Source organism: Martes martes (assembly GCF_963455335.1).
Source record: "Martes martes genome assembly, chromosome: 11".
Taxonomy (NCBI): domain Eukaryota; kingdom Metazoa; phylum Chordata; class Mammalia; order Carnivora; family Mustelidae; genus Martes; species Martes martes.
In genome coordinates, this window is record NC_137899.1 from 102,913,940 (window position 1) to 102,941,815 (window position 27,876).

Genomic DNA, 27,876 nt, shown 5'->3' on the forward strand with positions numbered 1-27,876 from the left:
CAGTTCTGCTCCCTGAGAGCCCTGGCATCTCCAACAGGGCCTGGCACCAGCCACACGCCGAGAAACACGTGTTTGGACGAATAAATCAGTATCGTTTCGTGATGAGGCAAGTTGGGTGCCCAGGGGGTGAGAGAGAAGGAAAAGGAAAGGTGGTGTGGGACGTCCTCAGGCTCCCGCCCGCTTCCCACCGGCCTTACCAGCGGAGGAGGCGGTGGCCAGGTCACCGGACACAGAGAGCTGGAGGTCGGGGGTGGGTATTTGCCAAAACGGTGTGTTGGGGCAAAGGACCCACCTAGGAGGTCAGAGTCCTCCCGCCCCCCCAGGGGCAGGACTCCCAAGCTCATCCACGCGCAGAGCCGTTCTCTGGTGGCGCCTGCTGCTCCGGGCCCCTCTGCCGTCCTTCCGGGGCCGGGCTCCCCCAGGAGCCAGAGGCCTGGCCAGCAGAGCAAAGGTGGGAGATCATCCCAGCAGAGGGCCAGGAGGGGTCTCTGGAGAGAGGCCGGCCAGCCGAGGGCAGGGAGTCGGGAGGCCCCGGGGTGATTTTAGGCGGGTCCCTGACAGACTCAGTTTACCCAAATGCTTCCGGGTTTGTTGTCACAGTTTGTCAGGAGTCACACTGGCTTTCTACTTCTGCTCATTCTAGGGAGTTTCTTGTAAGAATAGATTTAAGAGGGGCACATGGGTGGCTCAGTTAGTTAAGGGTCTGACTCCTTGTTGCGCCTCGGGTCATGATCTCAGGGTCCTGAGATGGGGCCCTACACTACAGATCCTCTCTCTCCCTCCCTCTCTGCCCTCCCGCTCGTGCCCCGCCCCCTCAAATAAACAAACCTTGAAAAAGAAAAGTAGGTTTAAGTTAAAAAATAGTTCTGGGGCACCTGGGTGGCTCAGTGGGTTAAAGCCTCTGCCTTCGGCTCAGGTCATGATCCCACAGTCCTGGGATCGAGCCCTGCATCGGGCTCTCTGCTCAGCGGGGAGCCTGCCTCCTCCCTTCTCTCTCTCTGCCTGCCTTTCTGCCTACTTGTGATCTGTCTGTCAAATAAATAAATAAAATCTTAAAAAAAAAAGTAATTCTTGGATAGGATATAGACTGTGCAGGTTCTGTGAATCACTACAGTTTGGGGCTAACTTATCCCATGATGCTGCCTCAGTTTCCCTGCAGGGTCAGGAACTTAGGACACCGGAGGGAGATGGCATTTCAGCCTAGGCAGGAGTGCGCGCGCACGCGTGTGTGTGTGTGTGTACATGTGCAGATGTGTGTAGCTTTGCGTACACATATTTATGTGGATGTCTATGTAGCCGTGTGTACTTGTGCATGTGTGTGTACATATGTCCAGCTGTGTGTGTGTGTAGTTGTGTATGTGGACACAAACATGTGTCTGTGGAGCCGTGAGCCTTCTTCCAGTGAGCTTTGTAAAATGAATCCTACTCTTGCAATCACCACAGGTTTCCGGAAATAGTATGTTCTAGCACATTTTCCATATCTGCACTTTCCCAGAGTTGGGTCTGCGGACGTTTCCACGATTGTTCTGTGAAACACGGTCCATAGACGGGGAAGGCCCACCAGAGCCCACGGCTGGGAATGGGATCCCGTTGTTTTGCAAGGGAATTTGTGTTTCGATGACACAAATGCGAGTCCCTACTGCTTATTAGACCGTTCTCTTGCAAAATCACCAGGGCTCTGATGACAGAAGTGGGCATGGGGGTAAAACGTTGGGCAGAGGTTCCCACATGCCAAGCCTGGGTCTGCAGGGGGCTGCCAATCAGGGAAGAACGGGTGACCTGCTTATGGAATCTCGCAGGGAAAACACTGCGACCTTGCCGGAAGACTGTCCCTCGGCTGGGGCCTCTGGCTCCCTGGTGTCGTGCTGGGCGGCCAAGCTGGGGACTGGCAGGAATATCCCTTCTTGGCAAAGCAAGGAAGGGGAGTCCCTGGGCCCCCGGTGATTGCACCCAGCCAAGGATCAGGTGGGGTTAACCAGTAGGGGCGGGGACAGGGGGGCTGCCAGGGTACAGACGAGAGTTAGGTGACCTGGTCTGAGGTGACCTTGCCTCCATCGTCAGCTCTGTTCCTTTTTCCAATCCATATCGTCGTCGTGGGACGGTGGCTCCCTAGCGCCTCCCACCTGCCCCTGGGCAGGATCTAGTCTTTCTTAGGCCCCCGAAGCCTGACCAGGCCGCACCCCCTAAACTCAGGCCTTGCCATCTCCATTCCTGTCCTGGGGCTTCGCCGTCCTCTGAAGGCACAGCTCTTCCAAAGTGACAGTGAGCTCATCTGCTAAGCTGAACGGCAAAGGGCCGACAGCGTGTCCCGCGAGGGCTGGCCTGGCCCTCTCCCCACCCCCAGCAGACCGTCTTCCTGCCCCACATGGGAAGCCTTTTCAAGCGGCTTTCCTTCCAGACACAAGGCTTCCTCCCTCAGCGGCAGGCCAGGAGAGAAGGCGGTGCACCCCTCCGATGTCACACCAGCAGGAACCCGCTAGAGCAGGTGACACTCCCGCAGGCCATTCACAAGTCCCCCAAATCCAACCGCTCCTCTCAGCCAGGTGTCAACCATTTACCAGCGGCCCACTGGCCCTTGGACCACGCTGTGAGGGTGGGCCCTACCCCCCATCCGGGGCCGCAGAGCCGAACTACAAAGGCCAGGCTTCCCAACACAACTTGGGAGCCCTGACCAGACGAAACTTTGGACAAACACCTCGTGTGTTTGGATCATCGCAAAATGTGAAAACAAAGCTAAGCATCATAAACAACTTGAAGCTCCCATTCAGTGAGCACACATCGTGTCCTGTGTCCTCCACACCCTGTCACAGGTGAGGAAGGGGCGGCGGCTGGCGGGGCCACAGGGGGCTGGCCCGGGCAGGCCCGGGGCCTGGCTGCCCGCTCCCATGGAGCTCTTCCCAGCAGCGTCTGCTCCTGAGTAAGAACTAATTACTGTTTAGGAAGTTGTCTGTGATCCCTGATGGAAACGGCGGAGTTGAGCCGCATCGAGGGAGAGGAGTGGGTACGGGCACACTCTGCCACCTTGGCGTGCTCTTGGGCCTTGAGAGGCGAGCTGCTTAGGGAAAGGATTTCCTGACAAAGCGTCTCTGAGAAAGTTCTGGGGGTCAGAGTGCTCTCCCACCCTCGTGCGGCTTTCCTAGAACTCACCTGCTGGAGTCCGAGGGATCCCCAGATACCAGAGGATGGCCGGGGAAGCTCAGGGTCAAGGCACTGCCTGCCTCAGTTTCTCCTCTGCCTTGAGGGTCAGGAGAGCCAAAGACAGAGGGTGAAGAGAAACACAAACCGTGCTGTACCCTCGTCCTGGGGCAGCCACAACCCAGCACGGGGTGGGGCTCCAAACCACAGACACACATTCTCTCCCAGTCCCGGAGGCTGAGAGGCCCAACTCAGGTGTCGGCGGAGCTCCTCTGGGAACTGGAGGGGACAACCCTCCCTTGCCTCTTCCAGCCTCTGGTGGTGGCCAGCACTCTGTCTCTGCTGCCTCCTCTCTGTGTTCGTGTTTCCTCTTCTCAAAAGGACACAGTCCTACCGGGTGAGGCGCCCACCTCGTCATCACAACCCATTCCATCTGCAATGACCTCAGTTCCAAATAAGGCCACATTCTGAGGTTCTTGGACATATCTTTTGGGGGGACGCAATTCGGCCCACGGCACCTGCTACTGCTTGGCGTGGCCAGTCTGGGGAACCCCACCATGGTCACACCCCAGTGTTCCGCCACTTTCCAGAAAACAGCATAGCGATCGCAAAGAGGGGCACCGCCGGGCTGAGGGTGCCCAGCACAGGGACCCTGAGCCCCGGAGGGCAGTCCACGGGCCCGAGGTAAGCGGTGCCAGTGAAGCTGAGACCCTCAGAACCGCAGACGGAGTGGACCTGGATGCAGGCGGCTCAGTGCCTGTGGAATGAGGCAGGAGGATACCACAGAAACACGCCATTGCTGTCCACACCTGGCACGTCGAACAACTACCCTGGACCACTGGGGTAAACCAGGCATGTCCAGGACTAACCAGGGACAGTCCCCTTGCCTAGGGAGTTTCTTGACTGTTTAACTGGAAGGAAGATTCTCCTGGAAGAAGAGATTCAATGTGCTTGTCTATTTAAATTGCAAAATAACTGACAGAACACGCCATTACTTCAACTTAGAAAGAGAAGAAATGAACACCAGGCGTAAGGCGACTTGTCCTATGCGCTGCCTCAAATAACCTGACATGGTGCCCATTCCCTCTCTTTCCGAGGTGAGAAACTGAGGCTCAGAGAAGCAATCATCCTCCTGGGATAAACCAGCCCGGCCTCAAGCCCGTGGAAGCATCCCGAGCCTGGATCCAGACGTAGGTGCTCCGATTCCAAACCTTTCCAGTTTCCCGAGCTCCTTCACACTCAGCCCACCACCACTGACTGTCCTGTGTCCAGGACAAATGGCCGTCCCTGCCTGCCCACCTTGCCAGGTTATCTGCCAGCGAACCACAGGAGGACACTCGGTGTCAAGAGAAAAAGGACACCCCCCGCCCCCATCGGCTCCCACAGAGACTGACAATAATCTGGAAGCCACATCTGATGACAGACAGCCGATCAGAAGTCCCGGATGAGCCAGTTCCTCAGCCTCCAAGGCCATTGACCCCCACCTGCTTCCACCCCAAGAACTCGGTGGGGCTGCAGACCGGGGGCTCGAGATCCCCCGCAGGGAAGGCCAGGACTCCTGCGGAAAGCTTTCTCTTCTGCCTGCCCGAATGCCTCATTCTAAGAAACAAACGACTTACGCTTTGTCCCGAGACAACCGTCATCTAGCAGATTTTTAATGGCCTCAGAGGGAAACGTCACAAAATAAACACACGCCGAGCAAAGGGAAAAAACAAAACAAAAAACCAAAAAACCCCCACACCAACTCAAAAGCGAAGGCCAGAGTTCAGCCTGGTTATGACAATCAATTGTGAAAGGGCCAAACCCACAACTTTCCGGAGCGGGAGTGTGTCTTCCTGCTGACATAATGTGCTTGGGCACTTGGCTGAGAACAAGTTTTCCCCGTTTGAGGCTGGCAAGTTTGGGGCCTCTGCAAACAAGTCCCTTCTGCTTTTGCCAAAGCTGGCTTCCCCTTTTCTGGAAACTGCTCCCCCAGTCGGTGTCGGGGAGGGGGGCCGCCTCCGTCGCTGGCCGGGCTCTGGGACGTGCATCATAAACAGTTGTGTTGTGGGCGAGTTGTTTTTTTCTGATGTTGATGTTTCTCTCCAGAGTCGGCTACAAGTGGAAATTTCCGTATTCCCCTGTTCAGCAGAAATTATAGGCTTTGGTTTCATCATCACTGTCAAACCATTAACCATTAACCCCTGACACCCCGCGGAGCCCTCAAGGAAATGGCCCGGGGCACATTCCTGGGGCTCTGGGCTGCTGACCAAGCCCGGAGGTCTCGGGGCCCAGGGTGGCCAGAGGTGGGTACTTCTGGGAAGAAGCGCGGAAGCCTCACTTTCCACAGATCCTCCTCCACGCCTCGCGTCCAAGTGTCTTACTCTGTAACTACCTTCATCTCTGTTGCCTCGGAGACTCTCGCTCCTCGGACTCCTTGGCTTCCCCGGGGTGGACACGTGAAGGGGCCCCGGGGCCGTGCCCTGTGTCGGCCCGGGTCGGGGGCTGCCCTCCACCCCCCTCCGCGGGAGCCCAGGGGCTGCAGACACAGCACAGGGAAGCCCTCCAGTGAGCCCCACGTGGGCCAAGACCAAGACGGGAAGTCAGGCCTTGTCCACCCCCTGGCCTCTCCCCTCCCATTTCTAATACCTGCCTCAACGCAAAAGGTCAATAAATACTGACCCTGAGTGGACACGTACCTCAGAACCCAGACACCCGCACAAAGCCCGCAGACAGTGTCTAAAAAGACACTGGTGGGGGACTGGCCCCTGGGGGTGCAGCCTTAGGGGTGTTAAACGCCCCCCCCCCGTGCCCCTCGCCGAGAACAGGAGCCTGCCACCCTGCACGGTCACCATCCCACTGTGGAGCTCAGGGTCAGTCCATCGCTTGTCGTGAGGCATTAGGGTCCTGGAGGCCAGCTCATGAGACGAAGGGCTCTGCCCCCCAGAGGGCAGATCCATGCCCGAGCCCCGGGCTCCCGCAGGAATGCCATCACCTTGAGCGCCCCTCCCCCACCGAAACACAGGAGAGAAGTGGCTCAGATCTTGACCCCCCCCACCCCCTCCCAGAAAGCCGGGGCCCAGCTCGTCCTCTTCTCTCAGCATCCGCCAGCAGGAGGAGGGACACCCGCCCTCGGCCGGGCACCCCAGGAAGGCACGGGCTCCCTACACCACTTGCTCCAGCTCTGAACTATGCTTAATTCCACCCTGGGGAGGGGGCAGCTGCCTCCGACGGCTTCCCGAGCGTTCCGGCGTGTCTCCAGAATCCGGTCTAGGTCGGTGTTCTGGGACTCGCTCTTAGAGCTCGCCTCCGGGAGATGTGACATGACAACTTTTTAAAAAATAGGTGACAGTTGTGACAAGGCGGTTGGGGTTGGCTGCGTGTGGCTCCCCGTTCGCGGGCCTGCATGTGACAGTGTTGGGACGCGCAGGGATGCAGCTCAGCCCCGCGGCAGGAGTCCAGAAAAAGGAAGAGAAACACTCGGTTGCAGCAAAGGGGGGGAGGGACCAAAATACCAGGATTGACAACAAAATAATTTGCAGTTTCGAGTCTTAGCTGTATTTAAAAATGATTCTTAGATTCTTTCTTGTATGTCGGTTTCAACAATTTTATAGGATGGATGGGCCAGATATTAGGGTAGACTCTAAGATTATCATTTTTGAGGTTAAAACCACAATCAAATATGGGATATTTAATTTGGATGAATCTCATACAATCGACGGCTCCTCACTGCCGAGGACACGGGGCATGAAGACAAGGGCTGAACATGACTCAAACCAAGACTTCCCCTCCCAGTCCAGGCTCTTCCTGAGAACCCATCGCATCACTTCCGGCCCCCAAACTGTGACAGAATCCAGGCCCCCTCATGTCACAGCCACGGAAACTGAAGCGTCAAGGCCAGGCCCAGCCAGGCGCCTGAGGACACGCCGATAATCAGCCACAAAACCAAAGGCAAAATCCACCTATTTTACCCCAGCTCCCTTCTCCTTGTACAATGTCACCATGCGCGCCCAACTCCGATCATAAAGTCCTCCTGTCCCTCCGGCCACTGTCATTTATTCCTCTAAAAATCATATTTAAAATATGGGAGCCTGGGTGGCTCAGTCGGTTAAGTGTCTGCCTTTGGCTCGGGTCATGATCCCAGCGTCCGGGGATCGAGCCCGCATCAGGCTCCCTGCTCAGCGGGAAGCCTGCTTCTCCCTCTGCCTCTACCCACTGCTTGTGCTCTCCCTCTCACTGTGTCTCTGTCAAATTAATAAATAAAATCTTTAAAAAAATAATAAAATAAAATAAATTGAACCTCCAAGCAGTTTGATTCAACTTACAAATTCCAGAAAACTGAACCTGGACATTCTCTGTCTCCTGGTCTATGTCCATATGTCTATATTTACACGACTCCCTCCATCTCTGTCTACACACAACACACACACACGTGCATACACATGACCGTCTAGTGCTCAGAAAGGGCCCGTGGCCATGTCGCCAGCTGCGAGGCTGAGGGTGACACGGGCCTCTACCTCTTCCAGGGCTGTGTGAGGCTTGGGGCCGGAGAGCCCCTGCCTAGAGAGCAGCCCTTCCCGAGCGCCTGTGTGCATCCCCCCGCTTGAGGGAGAGATGAGCACGCGGAAGCCCACGGAACCAGGGGACAAGCAGGGGCACACGGCAAGAAAGGACGGAGTTCCAGCAGGGGACAGCCTCTCTGCCTAGCTAGAGATGGCTGTGGGCCCTGTTCTTGCTGGGCTGAGACTGGGCACGGGGATCCCAGCCACCTGACTGCACATACCCCACCCCCCACCCCCGCCGTCCGTGCACCCCACCATCCACACCCCACTGTCTACACCCCAGGGTCAACACTCTACCATCCAAGGAGACAGCAGGAAGATTGGTGCATGTGGGATGTGCCATCAGGGAGGTGGGGTGGGTGGGAGGTGGGAAGAAGAGGGAGGGCGGGAAAAAAAGGACCAGGAACGGGGCCCAGCTCACACCCCCACCTGGCATATGGCCCCATGGAGATTTGTTTGTTTGCTTGCTTAATTAGAATTTATCAAAAAAAAAAAAAGAAGAAGAAAAGAAATTTATTGAGTCCCGATGATACTTATTTATAGCCTATCTTCATTACCAAAAGCATGCTGCAATGCAGTAGGACACGGCATGTTATAAGCAGGACAATAGCAGTCACAGAAGAACCGTGTGGGGCAGGTCCGGGTGATGCCGTGCCCAGAGCTGTGAGTCGTGGCCAGGCAGATACGAGCCACACGTTTGCTCTCAGCACTTCTCCAACATCACAACCAACAAACGAAGAAGATACTTTCATAATGATAATTGATTCAATTTTGCTGCATGCCAGGCATTCATGCGATGTCATTTTATTCTCAAAACAGCCCTCAGGGGGCGCCTGGGTGGCTCAGTGGGCTAGGGCCTCTGCCTTTAGCTCAGGTCATGATCCCGGAGTCCTGGGATCGAGCCCCACATCGGGCTCTCTGCTGCTCGGCAGGGAGCCTGCTTCCTCCTCCCTCTCTCTCTGCCTGCCTCTCTGCCTACTTGTGATCTCTATCTGTCAAATAAATCAATAAAATCTTAAAAAAAAAAAAACAGCCCTCAGGTGGGCATTCTTCTTGCTGGTTTACAAAGGAAGCAACTTAGACGGCAGCAGTGCCAAGGGGCTCATCTAGGTCGAGATACAGCAGGTGGAAAACCCAGGTCCAGATCTCCTCCTCGTCGTGATCTTTACAAGACCTGTAGTCTAAGGAAGGGCCCTTGGGAAATGCACAAGTGACAGGCCAACACTGATCCTGTGATCTTTGCAGCTCCTGGGTAGGCATTTCTAGAACGTTCTGTGTACCTCCCCCCACCCCCCACCCCCACATTGAGAAGAAATTTCAACAGGGAAAGATTTTGGAGGCAACCACACCTGCTTTAAATGCTGGCTTTGCCTCTCACCAGCTGTGTCTCATGGACAAATCATTCCGTTTCTCTGACCCTCAGTTTCCCCAGTTGGGAAAATGGGGGCAGTGACAGGAACCGGACAGAGTTAAGTGATGAAATACGTGGTAGGGGCCGTCAGAGTGCCCCATAACCACGTACCTCATGTTTTCATTCGAAGGTGACCTGTCGGTCAGAGGCACAAGCAGACGAATCCCACGGCACCAGGGGCCGTGTCCCCACAGGAACCTGGCTGGCCAGTGCCTCCCGGCGGGTGTGGCCGACAAGGCAGGAGAATTGGGTCAGAAGGCAGGTTTGTCAAGCCTGGTGAAACCCAGCTCCGAAGAAACAAAACAAAGGATGAGAAGAGATTCAGGGCAGGGAGAGAGAAGAAAATGAAAAAATGAAAAAGAAACACAAAGGAGGAGAGAAAATGGACCGAGGAGGGGGAGGGGAGCAGATGACAAGAGAAACCACCGGAGGGCAGCCCGAGGCCCGAGCGTCCGCCTGCGGCTGGCAGCTCTGGTCACAAGGGCAGCCTCTCAGGGATCCGAAGACACAACCTGTGTCACTTGAGGAAAGCAACAGTTGGGGAAAACCCCACGACCCGTCGATTCTCAAGTAGCCAAGGAGCGGTCACGGCTGTGGTCACGGCTGTAACGGGTGTTTGCAGAGGACGAAGAGAGGTCAGAGGCGGAGCCTCGAAGGGGACTCAGGGCCCACCCCACGCGGAGAGGAGAGGCAGGGGAAGGACCGCACCGCATACAAGAGGACACGACAGGTGGCTTCCTTTGCCCAGGTGGTACTCAGGGCGTGTCTTCTCTCCTGGCGGCTGGCTCCCTGCTGCAGACCACTGAGGCACACAGGCTCGGCGCTGGGGGTCGCCAGCCATGGAGAAGCTGTCACCCGGGGTCCCGTCAGCGGCCCAAAGAAAGCCTTCGGACTCCTTCACCCAGTCAGCCTACGACGGCGGTTGGAGGTAAACGGCCTCATCCCTTCCACGTGTGTCTTCAGGGTACACTTTGTCCCCCAGCCCCTGGGGCTGTGGGGCTCAGGTGCCAGCCAGCTGGGGCCTGGAGCCTGCCCTCTGTGTGCCTACCTTCCCACCTGTAGAATGGGGACAATGATAGCATCGACTCACTTGGCTCAAGCGAGCGAAGGCCCGTGCGCGCTCGGGTATGCGGGCTCGGCGAGGACGAGCTAGTTCTCTTAGCCGCTGTTCCTCTTCCTTCCTCTGAGGCTGACCATGAGAATCGTTTGAGCCAAATGCCTCCAGATGGCTCAGCGCAGGGCAGACGTGACCGCTCCTTCCACTTTGGATACGGCTCTGCCCTTTGTTTCTGTCCCCAGGAAGGAATGGGACGGAGGAGACGCAGCCTAGCAGGTCTGGCCCTTCGGCTGTCCCCGAAGCAGTCCAGCATCTGGATGCACCTCCCACGGCTCTCCCTGGGAACAAAGGGCTTGTTCCCGCAGGCTGGTGGCCCTCGGCCCCTCGTGAGGGGCGTCCAGGCTGAGGAGGCCGCCGTGCCCAGGCCCTGGGCAGCCCTGATCTGATGAATGACTAACTCTGCACCACTTTGAAGCATCTGCTCCCTCCTCCCCTCATGCTGATCCCCGTGTTTGAGTCCACTCATCCCGGAGCCCAACCAGGACATGTGAGGGACCAGAGAGACCAAGGGAACGTCATTTCCACTGATGTGTCCAGCTGCAGGGGAAGAGGCACGACTCCGGCCGCCCCTGGCCTCCGTGACTCCAGGGGCGTTCTCAAGAGCTCTCAGATCACAGACACGGAGAGCAGCAGAGTCCTCTGACGAGTGGCTGGAGGCAGTCCAGGCCTCTCCCATCTGTCACAGGACAGACGCAGAAAAAGCGGGCCCCTGAGGCTTCCACAGGGAGAGGAGAGCAGGTCTGTGGGCAGCGTCACTGCGCTGCCCAGGGCCACCAACTTGGGGGACGGGGACAGCCGGGCCTTTCCCGAGCGGCCCCCCGCGGGGACTGGGGGTGGCCATGACACGACAGAGTCACAGTCCTCCACGCCTTCCCTCGCTCTCAACAGAAGCCCTGCGTGTGGAAAAGGGGGTGACATAGAGAGCCCCCCCCCAGACATGTGTGATTCTCTAAAGAAAGGAGCCATAGGGGCGGGAGCCAGTCGTGGTCTTCGGTGGGCAGGCAGGGCCCCCTCGAGGCTTACGGAAGCTTGACCTGCAGCCGGAGCCGCTGGGAAGGGTGTTCCAGGGTGACCTGCCCGGTGGCTGGGATGTCGCCCTCCTGTCCCCGCGCGCTTGAGGCTCTGCGCCCAGAAGCGGGTCTGCAGTTGGCGCCAGAACCCGGATCTGCCCTTGGCTTTGTCGGAGCCGAGGGGCTTGTGACACTTCCCGCGTCTCTCTCCCACTCGCTCAGGCACCCACCGGCTGGACGGCCTCACGGAGAGGGAGTCCCCGCTGATTCAGTGGGATCCCTCCGGGCCCCTCCCGTCTGGCCCTGTCGGCCTTCTCAGGGCCGTGGGAGGAAGGCACCCTCCTGGCCTCCCAAACTGGCCCCGCCGGACCCGCCTGTTCCGGACAAGAACTATCTGCGAACGCCCCGGGGGGTTCGTGCACATCTCCGTCGGGGATCAGAATTGAAATGGGTGATCAATGACAGCCCTGTGCCCCTTAGACAGAAGTCATCGGCGGTATCAGAGGGACATCTCTGCATACAGGACTTGCCCAAGTCGGCAGAGCCGGCGGACGGATGTGGGATTGGAGTTGGATCCTCCTTCCCTCACGCGTCCGGAAAGTCCTTCCACCGTGGCCTGGGCCCGGCCTCCTGGAGCTGTGGGCTGGGGGGCACAGCAGGCGGTTTGGCAGGTATCACAAAATCGGGGAATGCTAGGCCTGGGCAGGGGGCACAGTTCCTTCCAGTTCCTACCAAGGCTCTATCTCCCCATCAAATCCTTCATCCCTCCTTAAGAACCAGCCGTCAGCAGCCCGTGAGGCTCCCCCGGCCCAACGACGCACACCCAGCAGCTTTGCAGAAAGGCCCGGGGAGCCAGGAGGGCAAAAATACAGGCTGCCAAGCCCCCCACCTCCCCACCGACTTTGTTCTCTGTGACGAAGATAAGCAGAGCTTGCTACAACACACTGTCCCTCCCATTCCACTCCCCGCCTGCACGTCCACTAGGTTCCTCCCTCCCCACAGCCTTCTCACCCCCGCCCCGGCTCTGCGACCATCTCTCCTCCATTCGCTCTTTGGAGTGTGTTCTGGTCTGTTCCTGTACCAGCAGGAGATGAGAAACAGAAGCAACGCACGCTGTCCCCGAGAGTCACACACAGTGCCCGGGGCCTCAGGGCAGGTGGGGGGGCAGGAGGTGTTGGTCTCACCTCACCGGGTGGGGGGTGACTGGAAGACACAAGGCAGAGTGCAGTCCACCCCCACCCTCGAGGACTAGAGGGGATAGGACATGCGGGGGCCCAGTGCCCCCCAAAAGCCCCATAACACTCTCTGGAGTCGAGACGCAAAATCCCCAAGAAAGCCCTACTGAATGGCAAATGCCCCACGGGGCCGAGGGCAAACACCAGGTACACCAGTACACCAATGCCAGCTGCTGATCGCCCTCGAGACTCCACCGCCCGCACCCACCGGAGCACTCACACCCCCAGAACTCACCGGCCTGTCTCTATGCGGAGTGACTCTGTGGGCCCTGCTGGCTCTGGGGCACAAGGAGGCAGAGGCAGGCAGGTGCAGGGTTCGGCTCCCAGGCGGAGCCTGCCTGGGTCCGCTGTGGGGGAGGGGGGCACCCGCAGGCTCTCCACAGCCCCACCCGGGCTTGGCCTTCCAGCTCCTGCCAGAGGCCAGGTCTAACTGTGTCCTCAGCCCCGGGGCTCACAGGGGCTCACGATGGCTTTGGCCCTGGGTTCAGGCCCTGAGGACCATCTATTTGTAAATAAGGAACTCTGCAAAACAGTTCTGTAAATGTGTTTAGCCAAAGCACTACAAAGGATAAAAGTAAGTTCTCATCTTAATTTATAATTAAGAATCATGTCCATTGAAAATAACATCATCTTAACTAGAGTGGGATGGTGGTGGGCTACATTCTTAGGGGGATCTTTCCCAGGGGCCCCTTTACAGGGGAGTGGAAACCAACATTCCCAGGCCACCACCTTCCTGCTCCCCCCAATCTCATTTCAGTCTCCCCCAAGCCCTGTGCGGCAGGGATCATTAACCGCCTCCGACAGGTGAGGAGATCGAGGCTCAGCAAACACGGGGGAACCGCCAGGAGACACGGAGCCGAGAGTGACGTGAGCACACAGCAACGCTGGCCGGTGATGCCCAGACTTACCCCTGCAGCAGACCACTCTTCTGCAGAGCACAGGACACCCGGCACATCCTCCCTGCTCTGGCGAGCGATTCTGTTCTAGAGACTCTCACACAAATGACAGCTGGGTCCACATCGGCTCTGGGTGGGTGGGCGCTCTCCCCTCCTATGGCTGAAGGGGCTGGCACCTGGCCTTGGACCAACCGTCCTGTCCCTCCCCGCTGTTGCTCCGTGTCGGACGGAGGTCAGTCTAGGTGCTAGACCGGTTTCTAAGCAAACGATTATCACGCCACCTAAAATACGTCACACTTATGATGCTCTTACTAGTCCATTAGCCTAAGCAAAAGCCCAAATAACTTTCTTACGTAGGAGACAAAGAAAAAAGAAAAAAAACGCTAATATAATAATGTTCCTTAAATCTGCTCTTTTACTGAACCAACAAAACATGGTATGCCTGAAAATTATTTTTTCATAAGATTTGCAGATAACGGACTCATTCGGGTTTTTCAAAATTAGTTCGCAGAGTTAACGAAGGATTTAGATTCTCAAAGAATATCTGTATTTTCTTCCTTCCTCCAGTGAGTTGGGCTTTTGCCTTTCCTCACCATCATCATTAACAGAATCGGCCATGTGGGGGAAGGTTTCCCGGGGCAAGGACACGAAGGGTGTAGACACAGCCTATCCTCGAGGAGCACATGGCCTCATGAAGGAGACAAAAGTCCGGCCACCCTTGCCGCAGCCTGGGACAAGGCTGAGGGGCCATCTCAGTTCTAGAATGTTCCAGTGCATCCGCAGAGACCTAATTTTTAGGGGAAGATAACAAAGATCATGAGAGAGGAGCTCACCATTAAACAAGGACTATAACCAACCAGGTCCATTTGACCTGAAGTTGTGGTACTACGTTTATTACTTCATTATGGTAATAAATTCTACGTATGTAGGCCAAGCCTCGTGAGCTGTGCATTGAGCCTTTCCTGGAAGCAGGTGTTGCTGCATCCAGAGCAGGAGGGAGCCGGAGGCAGAACGGACAGACGGCAAGCCTGCAGCCGGGGAGCTCGCTCTGGAAGGACTATACGCTCACTTGCCACCGCCCACAACCTTGGTTTTGAGCCACTGAAAACAGAACTGCTTTGGATTTGTTTTCAGCTCTAACGCAAGGTGTGGGCATCTCTGGCAGAGAGCAGATGGGACCGGGGCTCCCCAGAAGCCTTCCCTCCCCTGTAGCCATGGATGCTGCCTGCCCCCCGTGTTCCTCCAGGAGAAAACCCTTGTCCTCCCTGCCTTGCCCCTGGCCAACCCTGTGACCCTAAGCCAGTCCCTTCGCCCCTCCAGGCTGCTTCCTCATGATGAGGGTTCCCCGGTGAGCCCCCAACCTTCTCTGGCACGTGGCGGGGAAGTCACGCGGCGGAGTGTTCCCTTGGTCCGGTTTGGTACCGCTGCCCAGCGTCCCCCTCTCTGTGAGCTGAGAATATCCTATTACCTGGGCCCCAGGCTCATTTTGGAACCTCAAACTACACTTAACGAGCAAGGAAAAGTGACAAGAAAAGGAACTTTTCTGTTCTCCTGGCACTGGCCTCACCCCAGGAGCACACGGCATCTCTGACGCTGGCCCATCTCCGGTGAGGAAGTGGAAGGCTGGGTGGCACCACCGAGCACCCGCTGCTGGAAGGAGCCCAGCTCCACGGCTCCTGACTTGTTCACAGCCCCTCGAGGCCCACCCGTCCCCCAGGAAGCACCGCTTGCCTGCATTCGTGGTGACTGAGCCCCGTGGAGACGCAGCCTGCAATCCTCTTCTATAGTTTCAGAATATAAGAATTAGACAGGGTCCCCTGGGTGGTCTAGTCATTTGAGCGTCTGACCTTTGGTTTTGGTTCAGGTCATGATCTCAGGGTCGTGGGATCGAGCCCCGTGGCAGGCTCCACGCTCTGTGAGGAGTCTGCTTATCCCTCTCCCTGTGCTCCTCCCCCAACTTGCACACTCTTTTTCTCTCTCATTCTCTCTAAAATAAATAAAAATGATGTGTATATAGTATATGTTATATATATTTCTAGATATTATATCAAAATAAGTATGTATTAATTATATAACATTAGTCATTAAATAACATTACTACATCACATATAAACCTATTTAAGATGTCACCATATTAATTATTACACGTTATAATTGAGTAATGTGTTATAGGTTATATTTACCTATAGCTATTTTTTTTTAAGATTTTATTCATTTATTTGACAGTGAGAGAGAGATCACAAGTAGCCCGAGAGGCAGGCGGCAGGGTGGGGGAGCAGGATTCCTGCTGAGCAGAGCATCCGACGCGAGGCTCGATCCCGGGACCCTGAGATCATGACCCGAGCCGAAGGCAGAGGCTGAACCTACTGAGCCACCCAGTCACCCCTATTGCTGTGGTTTAATATATATTTAGGTAACAACATACTCAATACATGCATTATATATAATACTAATTATTATACATATTGTATGTATTTGAGAAAGAGTAAATGTGTGTTGTTTTGCTTGTTCACTATGTTTTGGGGTGTTCTGATACCTGATAGCAAAGGTGAACTGAATGGTGACGGATGTTCGAGGCTCTCTTCAGACTCCAAGCCTTGTCAGGGGAGGGTCCCAGCTGTCCTCTCTGAGCCGGGCACAGTGCCTGGCACACAGCAGGCCTTTGAGAAGGGTCTGCTAACTTAGTGAGAAAACCCTCTGCAGCGTGTGGCCCAAGACCCCGCACAGGATTTCCCCATTCCTGGTTTAGTGCTTATACTAAGATTCCGTTAATTAAAGAGTAAATGAGAAAGAACTGAAGAATAAGACCGATGAAATTATACAAGGCAGATTATTTGTTTTTGAGATGAGAAGGATAAAGAATTGCTTTCAATGACCTTCATTAAAGAATGTGGTAGCCACGTCAGGAGAAGAGACCTAGTCAAGCCCAAGGGCAAACCGCCGGAAGGCAGCAGGCCAGACCAGGGGTTCTGTCTTCTGCGTGGTGTTGCCTCCCGCCCTCACACTGCCTGGACTGCACACGGGACATCAGAAGCCAGGGCTGGGGTGTGGCCAAGCACAGACCTCAGAAACCCAATTAAAACACAGCCGAGAGTTTTCTAAGCGAGTTGAGCTAGAACAGTTGTGGGCCACGGACAGCCTACGTTCCTTCTCTGGGGTGAGGCTAGGAACACTGCTAGTAAGAGTAAAGCTGTTTCACAGGCTTATTTTTGAGCTGGAGAGATGGCTTATACAAAGGACACACCTGCCACAGAGCAAGTGCTCTGTCACCATTAGCTAAATCTGATGACAACCCTGCCATCCCTGATAATCATCTGATAATCAGTGATATTGATCAGTCAACGGCTATGAAGGAAACTACTCCTGGAGGGGCGTCTGAATTTGGAGGAGGAACCTCTGGGCTGTTTGGTTACACCACATGCCGCAGCGTAGACAAGAACGGGGCCAGGTGATGACGGCCTGACGCCCGTGACCCAAAGGCGGTGTGCACAGCCCGTGCCGCAAGGCAGTGTGGAATTAGGTGGAGGGCTTCCCCGTCAGCCCCACAGACAGAGAGCTGCCAGTCTTCTGGAAGCTGAGCGGGACACCGAGCTGGGCCACCCGCTCCCTCTCCCGCTGTCTCCGCTCTAGGTCGGAGAGAAGGTGCTCTGGACAAGCGGAATCCTGGAGCTGCCACGCCGGCCTCATTACTGCTCTACCTCCTCTGTTTTCTGGGTGCCCGGCCCAGCCCCACCCACCCTGCTAGGCTTTCCAGCAGAGGGGAGCCGTCACAGAGGGGACGGGATGCAGACCCGGATCTGGGGGAAACGCAGCCAGTGACGGGGGGAGAGCAGGGAGTGAGACCGATTTGCTGGCCTTGGACTACCCTCCCCGGGGCCGTGCTGGGGTGTCCTGGCCCCTCGAGCCTGCTCACGTGATTACCACAACACGTCTTCGTCTGCTGCCCCAGCATGCTTCAAAGGCAGAGACCCTGTCGTGTTCGGTCCCTGAGGCCACCACAACACAGCGTCGTAGGCAAGGTGGCTTCAAACAGCAGAGCTGTATTCTCTCACATTTCTGGAGGGCAGAAGTCTAAGAGCAGGGCTCTGCAGGGCCATGCTCCCCCCAGATCCTCTAAGGGAGGATCCGCTCTTGCCTCTTCCAGCTTTCAGGGACCCCAAGGTTGTGGCTGCCCTGCTCCAGTCCCTGTCTCTGTCCTCACGGGACCTTCCCTCCGTGCGCCCACACAGTCCTCTGCCTCCAAGGGCGCCAGTCATCCTGGACTCGGGGCCCAGCCTCATGGCCTCGTCTTAACTGGGCTAATGACATACACGTAGACCCTATTTCCAAATAAGGTCACATTCACAGGCTCCGACTTCAGGGGTTCGGACTTCAACATATCTTTTGGGGGGACATAATTCAACCCATAACCCTGTTCATCTTTGTATCCTTGGGCCACAGCCTCCCTTGGAAAACAGACGCAACGAGGTGACTGGTTTCCCAGCGCCCGCTTTAACCCTGCCTAACCAAAAATATGATTCCCAGCAATTCCCCAGCCCTTCTTTTCTTTCAAAACAGAGGAGCTGGTGTCCCACTTTCTAAAATTCTTCCCTGGCCAGGTTGCGTCCTTCCCCTGCACGCACTGCCCCTACCTCTTTACCCCTGGCCACTCTGGGGCTGCCCTGGGCCTCACCCTGCAGCAGGCCCAGCCCCCTCCGGACTCCCCCTTCCCCCGGAGGAGGGTAACAGAGCTGCAGGGCTCCCAACAGCCTTGGCCTCATGGGAAAAAGGCTGGACCCCGAGGGTTTACCAAGAGCAAACTGGTCTTTCTTGTACATTCACCAGCAACATCGCTGCCAGGTCAGAGTATATTAAAACACAAAGGCCTTGGCAGAAACCCCAAAGTCTGGATGATATCTGATTGGTCTGTGACAAGCCGTGAGCTGGCAGAGAAGAGTTTCCTGTCAACAGGAAGGAAAAGAATGGAGATCAAATTATTTTCCAAGTAGGCAGTGGGAGAGAGAGAGTGAGATTGGGATTAGCCATTCCACTGCGGGCCACACAGGCAAGAGGGCAAGCAGGGAAGATCCAGCGGCCTCCTCTGCTCCCACGCACACACCATGCAGTGCGGTCTCGAAGGGTTTCCCGTGGCCGAGCCTCAGGGACACGGCCTGACTCTCGTGGCCCCTCTGTCCATCTCAGAGCAAGATCATAGTCGGCTAACCAAGCAGATTAAGGGCTCTGCCTCAACTCTTGCCGGCTTGGCATCTCAACGGCCTTGGTCATACAATTTAGGAGACTTGATAACATTTAACATTTGGTTGGTGTCATGGTATTTCAAGATGGGTCAGTCCCCTGGCCAGAAAGACGCAGGAGAGAGTGGTGCTTCGTGTGCGACCGTATTCACCGTTCAGGGTCGAGGGAGGGCGGCTGGAGGAGAATGGGGAGACGAGCGCTGGGTCCTGGCCCAGCTCTGAAGAGTGTCCGCGGCCCGGCTCGGTAGCCCGAGTCGCCCCCCGTAAAAGCGAAATGGTGCCCAGACACGGAACGTCGTTGGCTGTGAGCTGAACAAAACAGAAAACCGGAAAAGCGAAAGAAAATAGTCAAGAACGTTGAACATCGTGTGCATCATCGAAAAGCACACGCATTTGCAGAACAGTTTTAGGGGGTAGAGAGTGACTCAGAAGTCACGGGATGAAGTCTGAGTGGGCAGGAAGGCGCTTGCAAGTACCAAGTGCCCCCGTGCCCCTCCTGTCCAGCAAGTGGTAGGACACTCAGAAGTGCAACCGCTGGCTGGAGATGAGCCGCAGAATATAGCTTTGCTGGGGCTCATCGGAGGAGGGCAGCCCCCCCTCAACCACCAAAAAACCAGGCAAGGCAGAGATACTTATCAAGCAACGAGAATTCTAACATGGTACGTGGAAAGACGCAATGTTGAACACACGAGCTCTACAGGGTGGCGGCTTCTGGCTTTGCCACCTGACTGCCAGAGATGTCCTTTGGGAGAAATCATGATCCACGGTGTCAGTGGTGGGCATGAGGACCCTAGGCAGGATTCAGAGCCTGCTTTGCCCAAGGGTCTTGAAGCCCTTTCCCGACGGGTACTAGAGTGGGAACCGGGCAGCAGGGGCCAGGCTGGAACGAAGATCATATTCCGCTCCTGCCATGTCATCGAAGCGCGGGACGGGGCATGTGCTTGTTCTAAGTGGGGCCACTGTACAGTGGGGACACGAGGACAAGAGAAGGGTACACCCCCGCGCTAAGGTGGGCACCCCGAGGCAGGGAACAGTGATTCAGCAAATCCCTGAGTTTCGAGCACGCTCTGGTCATTTCACAAGAACTGGTCCACGGAGATCCGCGCACACTCTGCAAGGGACAGCCTGCAGGGAAGGGGACTTCTCAATCCATTCTCTTCCTGCCTGTTCCCTCCAGAGGCTCAGGGCCAGACTGGCGCATTCCTGGCACTCAGCCAACATGCTCTGCCTGCGCTCTGGGAAGCCCGCTCACCAGTCCGCCATACTCACATCCGGCGAGATGTACCCAGTCCTCACTGATAAACCCTGGCGCCACAGGACAGTTCTGGGGCCTCCATCATCGGAAGCCCGAAGGTCCCGAGATCATACTCTGGGCTCTACACGAGCCTGCTCAGGGCACCCACGATGCACCAGAGGGCTGAATCAAGAAACGCGACAGTGGGGCCTAACAGGCTGGCCCACACGGGGCTGCCCCGGCTGGGGGCTGAGGCAGGCTCTCGTCTTCATTCGGAAGTCAGCTACGTCTGTTCAAGGGCCAGTGGACAAGAACATCTCTTCTCAATGACAAACGGTGCACATGGTAGGTGATGCTAGATGGGTAGATAGAAAGGCAGATACACGCGTAGGTGGACGGATGGACAGATGGATGAATGGATACCTAAACAGACAGCCGGGTGGAAAGACCAGCTCACGGGGCAGAAGAAACAGCAGCGTTAACACTGGGGAAGTTGGAAACCAAGTGTTTTTAAACCGCTGTAGGTGTGAGATGCACCTGGGGAACTTATCAGAAACACGGAACCGTGGTCCCACTCTTCAGAGATTCTAACTCAGTAGGTCTGGGCTGATACCTGGAATTTCAGATCTCAAGCACACACTGGGTACTTGGACTTAACCAGGTCCAGGACCCACACTTTGAAAGATCCTGCTTGAAACCCTCGCCCCGAAAAATCTTGTTTAAGGGGTAGAAACTGACCAAGGTCAAGGCCAAGATCAAAACTGATACCCCACTGTCCTGCAGGGCACCCCTTTCTCCTTTCCCTGAGGCTCAGTCCAGGGTGTTTTGGTGATGGGACCAAAGGTAGTGAGCGCTCTCGGCATTCGGTCCTCCAGCCCCAAGGGGCAGCAGGACAGCTCCCACCCCCACCTGCAGCCAGCCCGTGCCCCCACTTCTGGAGTCTCACAGCAGAGTGGATCTGTGATGGACGGTGCTGGTCCAGGCCCACCTCCAGTGGGCGGGGGGGGGGGGGGTCCAGGCCTCAAGCAGCAGCAGGCTTCCCTCTGGGGACTCCACGGTCAAAGTCATCACAAATGACAGCTCTGTCCAAGCCAAGTGGTGTCTCCACAACCTTCTCTGGCCAGCCAGCTTCTCCTGGCTCTATTTTTAGTTTGTCTACAGTGACTGCGAAGGATTTCTGGAGCACCTCTCCTGAGAGGCCCAGGGAAAAGTGCCTTCTGTCCGTGGTAATATGGGGGCACTGCCACAAGGCCGAGCTCCTTGGCACCTGACTCTGTGTCCCCAGAGGCTCCCGCAGGGTCCTTCTCTTGGAAGCCCTCCCCTCCACCGTGGCCTCCTGCTCCATCACTGGCTTGTAAAGAGTTCCAAAGACCCACAATATACTGACCGACGGTCATCAAGTAACATACACCTGCAATACGTGAACTTCAGCATTACCAGGGAAGCTATTTCTTCTGAGAAAGAGAAAGGGACAGAACAACGGTGTCTCTGGCAAGTTCTGGCAGAACACCGCACCCAGCGAGGCTTCCACAGAGTTATTTTCCAAAACCTTCCCACCACCTTCATTGTTATTCCTGCTTTACATTCGGGATGGAGGCTAAGGGAAGAGAAGCAGGGCGAGACACCAAGCTGTCGGGGTTCTAAAGAAGGCTCGCCTCCTGTTCCTTTTAAGGCCCAGTGCAACCCCGAAGGAGTCCGCACTCACCCTGCCGCTTCTCTCCTGACTCCCACCTTCCCTTTCCCCTGACAAGACCCTAGAGTGTTTTCCCAGAAAGGTGATCCCATCTACCTAAGAAAGAGGCTAACACCAAGTCGGGCCTCATCCTCTGTTAGGCCCAGTGGCCATTCTCCCTTCAGTGAAATTCAATTCATAGTTAATGTAGTGGGTGATTCCGGGTCCCCAAGACCTGTTACAACCCACAGGCCCAAGGGCCTCCCCTAAAATGGACCCCTCTTTTCTGGTGTCTCAGACCATGACAGGTACTCTTGGTAGCAAGGAGGGTAAAGATGGTTAAGACGATCCGAGCCTGGGATGGAGGTCTGCAGTGGTTCCAACCCCGAACACTCTAGGTCATGGTTCTGTTTATGCACCAGATACGGAGGTAGAGACAGAGGCCAATTGTGTCCAAATGGGACTCGATCCAGTTCAGTGCATGGACAAGCTGTGTGGACACACTAGAGACCTCGGGAGGCCTCTTTCCTGCCTGTGGACTTGACGCCACCAAATCGCCCACTCACGGGACTGCCAATGTCCCAGGACCCACTGCTCAGAATCCCAAATGTCCTTGGAAATGACGTTTTCAGGACATCAGGGATCAGCCGGGGCTGGGGCTGAGGAGTCTGCCGTGCTCAGCTCAGCACGGCTGGGATTGAACTCCCCACCTCTCCCTTGCTTCCTCATACCACCTACCCTGAAGCCAGGAGGTTAACTCAATCCTCGTCCTCCTCCCCAGCCATCAGGCATGCCGCTCACCCATCCTTAAGCCTCTCTTCCCACGTCTGCTCCTATCAGGCCTGCGTTCAGCCCCTCAAACCCTCATCTCTGGATATTTGCCGGGGCATCTGAGTTGGCCCCCTGCCCACGAGCCCTCATTCCACGAAGCTGCCGTGTGTGCTACTCCCAGGCTAACTCTCCTGATGTTGCTTTCATCACATTTAACTGCTTTTTAAAAAATATTTTATTTATTTATTTGACATAGAGAGAGAAAGACAGTGAGAGAGAGAGAGAGCACAAGCAGGGGGAGGCGACAGGGAGAAGCAGGCTCTCCACTGAGCAGGAAGCCCGATGCAGGGCTCGATCCCAGGACCCTGGGGTCATGATCGGAGCCGAAGGCAGACACTTCACGAAAGAGCCACCTGGGTGCCCCAAGTTTAACTGCTTCTTAATTTGGATCCCCACCAAGAGAGCGAGACAATGACTTAAGATTCAGCAGTCTATCCTAGGCAGGAGAGCCGGATGAGCCACTAAGGGTATATTAATGAATGGACACCCGTGTGGGCAGCCCTGCCTGGACACCGTTGGGACCCTCCGGGGCTTCCTGTGGAACACATGGCACCAGGGAATGGGGAGGCAGGGGGACCGTCCCACCCACGTCCCTCCTTGGCTGCGGGTCGCCCCTTAGGGCATAACCCCAACCCCACACTCCTGCCCAGCCTGCACTGGGGCTGAGCAAACTGGCACCCTCCAGGAGATCTCTTGAAGACAAGAACACAGAGGTCAGCGGTGGCGTGGAGCAGAGCTGTCCCGCAGGGCCCCACGAACGCTGGGAAGCCACGGGGGGCAAGGGCAGGGCATCAGCTGTGTCTGCAGCAGCTTCTTGGTGCCTTTAGGACGAAGTCCTCACTCCCTCAGGCTGCCTTCTGGGTAGACCTGCTAGGTAAGAGGCAGGACGCCCGGTTCAATTGGGATTTCAGCTAACAGTGGGTGATTTTTTACTGTTCGTTTTCCCAAAGGGTCCACGGGACATCCATACACAAAAAGTTACCCATCGTTTATCTAAAATCCTACTTTAACTGGTCGTTCAGTATTTTTATTTGCTACACCTGGCAACCTTGCTTCAGCGTCCTCCTTAATTGGGCCTCAGTCTGTTTTTGAGAACCCTGATTCTCAAACCCTTTCTTCCCCGAGAAGGGGCTCCGCGCTGTGCCTGAAAGCAGTCATCCAACCCCCAGCTCACGGAGCTGTTCAAGCTGGTCCCCTGGCGGGAGTGACCCAGGTTCTCACACGTGTGCCTCACTCTGTCCTGCCCACCGGCTCTGGGTCTGATGTCTCTGCAAATACGTCAGTCTGCTGTCACCTCTCCCACTGTTCCCTCTGAAAGCAGGTGCCACCAACACCGGTCATCTGATGCCCTTGGGACATGTGCTAGCATTTGTCTGAACACCTTATTTTCCCAGCTAGAGCACAGCTCTCACCTAGACCAACACAGATCAACAGGCCATTACTAGATGGTCAGTGACAAGACCTCCTGGTCCCACCGGCAAAAGCAAGTCCTATAAGGAGGGTGGCAGAGCCCCTCTCCTGCTCCCCTAGATCTCACCATCAACCAGAGCACTACAGGCACGCTGTGGGACACGTGAGTGAACAGCACTTTCAGCAAGGGATGGAACATGCCAGAAGGTTGTTTCAAGCAGCCTAAATCATGTCCAGTGAGCAAGAAGGGGGGTCAGATATTCCGGCTCCATCACGGCCCTTCCGCTCTCACAGTGGGGCCTCTTAGCCCTTTTCTGGGTTCTGGATTTTGGCTCACACGAACCACTAGCAGCAACCCTTCAGTGGCCCCGAGCACACACTGTGCACACAGTTGGCCTCAGGACAATACGACCTGACACTGGCAAGTATCCCTTTCTTTTCTCCATGTCTCTCTCTCTCTTTTTAAAAAGATTTTATTTATTTATTTGACAGACAGAGATCACAAGCAGGCAGAGAGGCAGGCAGAGAGAGAGGGGGAAGCAGGCTCCCCGCTGAGCAGAGAGCCTTAACCCACTGAGCTCCCCAGGCGCCCCTCCATGCCTCTCCTTTTAAAACCAGTTGCTCTGATGTCAACATGATAGCCATACGTGTCTATAATACTTTAAATTTGCAAGCGCTTTCCCATGACTTATTTTATTTCAACATCACTCTCAGGTAGACAAAGCAAATTATCTCTGACAGATAGGAGAAAGCGAGTGGTAAAGATCTCACTGAGTGGATGTTTGGGCGCTCCAGGGAGACTGGTAATACCATTGTCTAAGTTTTCATTTACAAATACAGCTAAAAAGTCTCATGTTGGCCATGTAAACAAGACTAATCCATTCTAAAATGGGGTGCTTACTCCTGCATATTTGGGTCACCACCCAGCTGTCCCCGTAGCACCAGGTTACCTGCCCCCTGAGCTTTCCGCAGCAGAGGCAGGGCTGGCTCCCTCCACCACCCACAGACCTTCTCCAACCGAGTGTGGGCAAAGGAACCGAGCTGCCTTTGACAAACGCTTAAGGAAGGGGCCTCGTGGGGTTTGCCAGGGAAGTGAGTGGCAAACAGCCCCACCGCAATCCTGCCCAGTCCGAGGCAGGCCTCTGAGGGCGGGACTCAACAGAGTGGGACTCAACCCTGCGCTCCCTCCCTGTGCCCAGGACCAGTCATCCCCACAGGGAGAACGAAATCACGTTCTTCCTGGAGCCCTCTGCTCTTTGCGTATGCGTGTGTCTGGGCGCGTGCATCTGCGCGTACGTGTGTTTGCACTTGGTTGTCTCCACTTGGTTGATGGAGGCCAGGGGCGTGACTCAGTTGGGGGTTTCTTTCGGATGCAGGTAAGGGCCGCGCTGCACGTCCTGCTTCCTGACTCGTCCACAGGGAAGCTGGGGAAGGCCAGAGCTACCCGGGTAGGCAAACCCTAGGGTGGGCACAAGACCCTGCTCGGCGCTCCCTGCCCGGGATGGACAAAGTCGAGCCGCAGACCGATCGATGTCGCTAAAGTCCGGGCGCGGGCTGCCGGCGTGGCCGGGGCTGAAGTTCGCAGCAGCTCCGCATGTGTTAGCGAATCCCGAGTCCCCAGTAGCCCGCAATGTGCTCCCCAGGGGTGGACGGAGGGAGCAGGCAAAAGGAGCGGCTGCAGAGCAGCTCCCCGCCCCGGGCCCAGGCACACCCCGAGGGGAATTGGGGAGGAGGAAGGTCCACTGGCGGGGGGACAGCTACACAGCCACACACACCCACACCCCCCCATACACACCCGCCTGCTGTCCCCGCCCACCGCCCCTCCCCTGCGTCCCCGGCAGCCGCCCGCGGCTCCACCTCTCCCGAGTGCAGTCCACACCGTCCTTTTCAACAAAACAACACTACGCACCGCCCCCAGCACCCGCACCGGGCGGGATCCGGGGCAACGCCCAGCCCGCCACCAGCCGCGCCCCGCGCCCCCTCCCGCGTCCCCGCAGCAGTCGGTCGCCGGGTCCCGGCCGCACGCCGCCGGGGAGAGAGATGGAGCCTAGCTCGGCGGCCCAGCTCGGCCCTGCGCCGCCACCCATCCCCGAGCGCCCGAAGTGACAGGAGGGGCACGCAGGGCGCGCGCGGGGCGTCCCGCGTTAACCGCTTCGGCGCCGGGGTCGACCACGACGCGAGGGTGGGGAGCCGGGGACCGCGCGGCGGGCACTCACCGGGATGTGCACTCGCAGCGAACGCCTCTTCTGGCTGGGGATTTTTTTGCCGCCGCTCCCGCCGGGGCTGGAAACATCTTTCTTCTTCTTGGTGTCCATGGCCGCGCTTCCCATAACTTTCACCAGAAGTTAATTCCGGGTGACTCGTTCCTGCAGTTCGGTCCTCTCCTCCCCGGCCCGGCCCCTGCCGCCGGCCTCCAGCCGCGAGCTCTTTCTTATTCTCCGTCCACCCCGAAGACACCGCGTGGGGACTTCCGCGGGGAGGGGAGGTGGCGCAGGTACCTCGGGCCGCCGCCGCCGGGGACGGATGGCGGTCGGCGTGGGCGCGGAGTTCACGTGTCCTCTTCCTCCTTAGAGCTCAGCGATGCAAAATTAAAGCCAGAGGCCGTACTGGCTCTGGTGTCTCTCCGGCTTACGCGTGCAAGAGGTCCCCCGCCGGGTGACAAAGTTTTCTTCCTTTTGCGAAGCGAAGCAGCATTTTCCACCCTCTCAGCTCCTCCCACAGATTCCCAGAGGTAATCCGCAAGGCAGGTGCACGGAAGGACAGTAATCTGGGAAACAACCCTCCGTGCCCGCGCCCAAGCGGACAGTCTGGCGAGGGCGAGACAGTTTGTATGTAAATATAATCCTCGGCCGCAGAATGAACCGGCCCGGAGTCTGGAGCTCGGCCCGTCCCCCCGCCGGGCGAGGGAGGGGAGGCGGGAGGGGGAGGCGCAAACGCGAACGCCCAGGCAATTGGGCTCCCGCTCGGCTGCGCGCCCGAGTCCTGGCGGCCGCTCGGCTCGCGGGGCCCGGCCAGCCCGAGGGCGCGCCCGCCGCGTCCCTCCGCCGCGCCGCGTCCCGGGGACAGCGAGCCGGCGGCGAGGGGCGGCGCGGCCGGGACGCAGGCTCGGCGAGCGCGGGGCGGTGGAAGGCCGCGTGCACTGAACAGGAAGTGCGCGGCGCACGCCGCTCGCCCGCTCGCCACGCCGCCGCGAGCCGCCCCCGGGTCGCCGCACGAGGTCGCCTGCCCCGCGGGCGGGGTCCTCCCTCCCCTGCGGCCGCGGCGACGCGGGACTCGCCGGGAGCCCATTTGTGATGCGTCTCGTGGCTCCCGCGTCTCTGTCTACGCCCGACCCCGGGCAACACGCCCCCGCGCCCTAGCCCGCCGCCCCCGCAGCGGCGGAAGCCCCGGCTCAGCGTGGGGATGCGCGCTGACCCGCGCCTGCTTCCGGGAGAGCCGCGGACCCCAGCGCGCCCGGAGCGCGGTCGGTGTTGCGGGGGAGTGCGGCTCGTCACAGCCCGCCCCGAACCGCCGCCACACCCGGCTCCTCCCGGGTTCCCCCGGGGCTGCGCAGCGGAGCAGCGGTAAGTGCGGGCGCAGCGTCCGCAGCCCCGCGCCGCAGAAGACGCGGAGTGCCCGGGCCTGCGGAAAGCAAGGGGTGCGGAGAGGCCTGGAACCCCCGGGCGAGGCTTCCACGTGCCACCGCGTCGCCGCTCTGGCGCGGCCGTAGCCCGGGCCCGGGGGACTTGGGGGGTGGCGTCCCCCTTCCGAGCGCCGCAGGATGGCGCGACCTTGGTTCCCGGCTGGAAGTGGGGTGAATGCTCGGTCGGGAGACGCCTCCTTCCCCGCTCTAGGTCCTGAGGACGTAGTGACCCCAGAAGTCACTGGAGCGCCCTGAAGGCTGACGTCAGCTCCGCCTCTCGCTCTAATCAGAGAAAGAACGTGCAGGTGTGGAGATTTGAGGCGTCCCCTCCTCACAGGAGGGGGGATTGGCGGGCCTCGGGGACACCTCTTAGGGTGGTGCCTCCCACCCAGCCAGAAGCCAGGGGTTTCCGCCATCTTGCCCGGTTCCTTCCAAGCCTCCCTCCGTCATCTGGTGTGAAATCCCCTGCAGTCTGGGTGGTTCCTTCGTTCCTAGGCATGTGTATCTTCCTTCTCTTTCTCCCCTGCT

The 27,876-nt window shown here is 57.3% G+C and overlaps 1 protein-coding gene across 4 annotated transcripts in view; it reads right to left on the reverse strand.

Moving 5' to 3' along the window:
• Window positions 1–27,659, reverse strand: part of PRKAG2 (protein kinase AMP-activated non-catalytic subunit gamma 2) — a 248,537-nt gene extending 220,878 nt beyond the window's left edge. For all 4 annotated transcript variants that reach the window (XM_080818930.1, XM_080818928.1, XM_080818929.1 and 1 more), the window contains exon 1: window positions 25,943–27,659. In XM_080818930.1, the coding sequence (XP_080675056.1) occupies window positions 25,943–26,056 (114 nt within the window). In that variant the 5' untranslated portion in view covers window positions 26,057–27,659. The remainder of the gene's footprint in view (window positions 1–25,942) is intronic.
• Window positions 27,660–27,876: the final 217 nt, after the last annotated feature.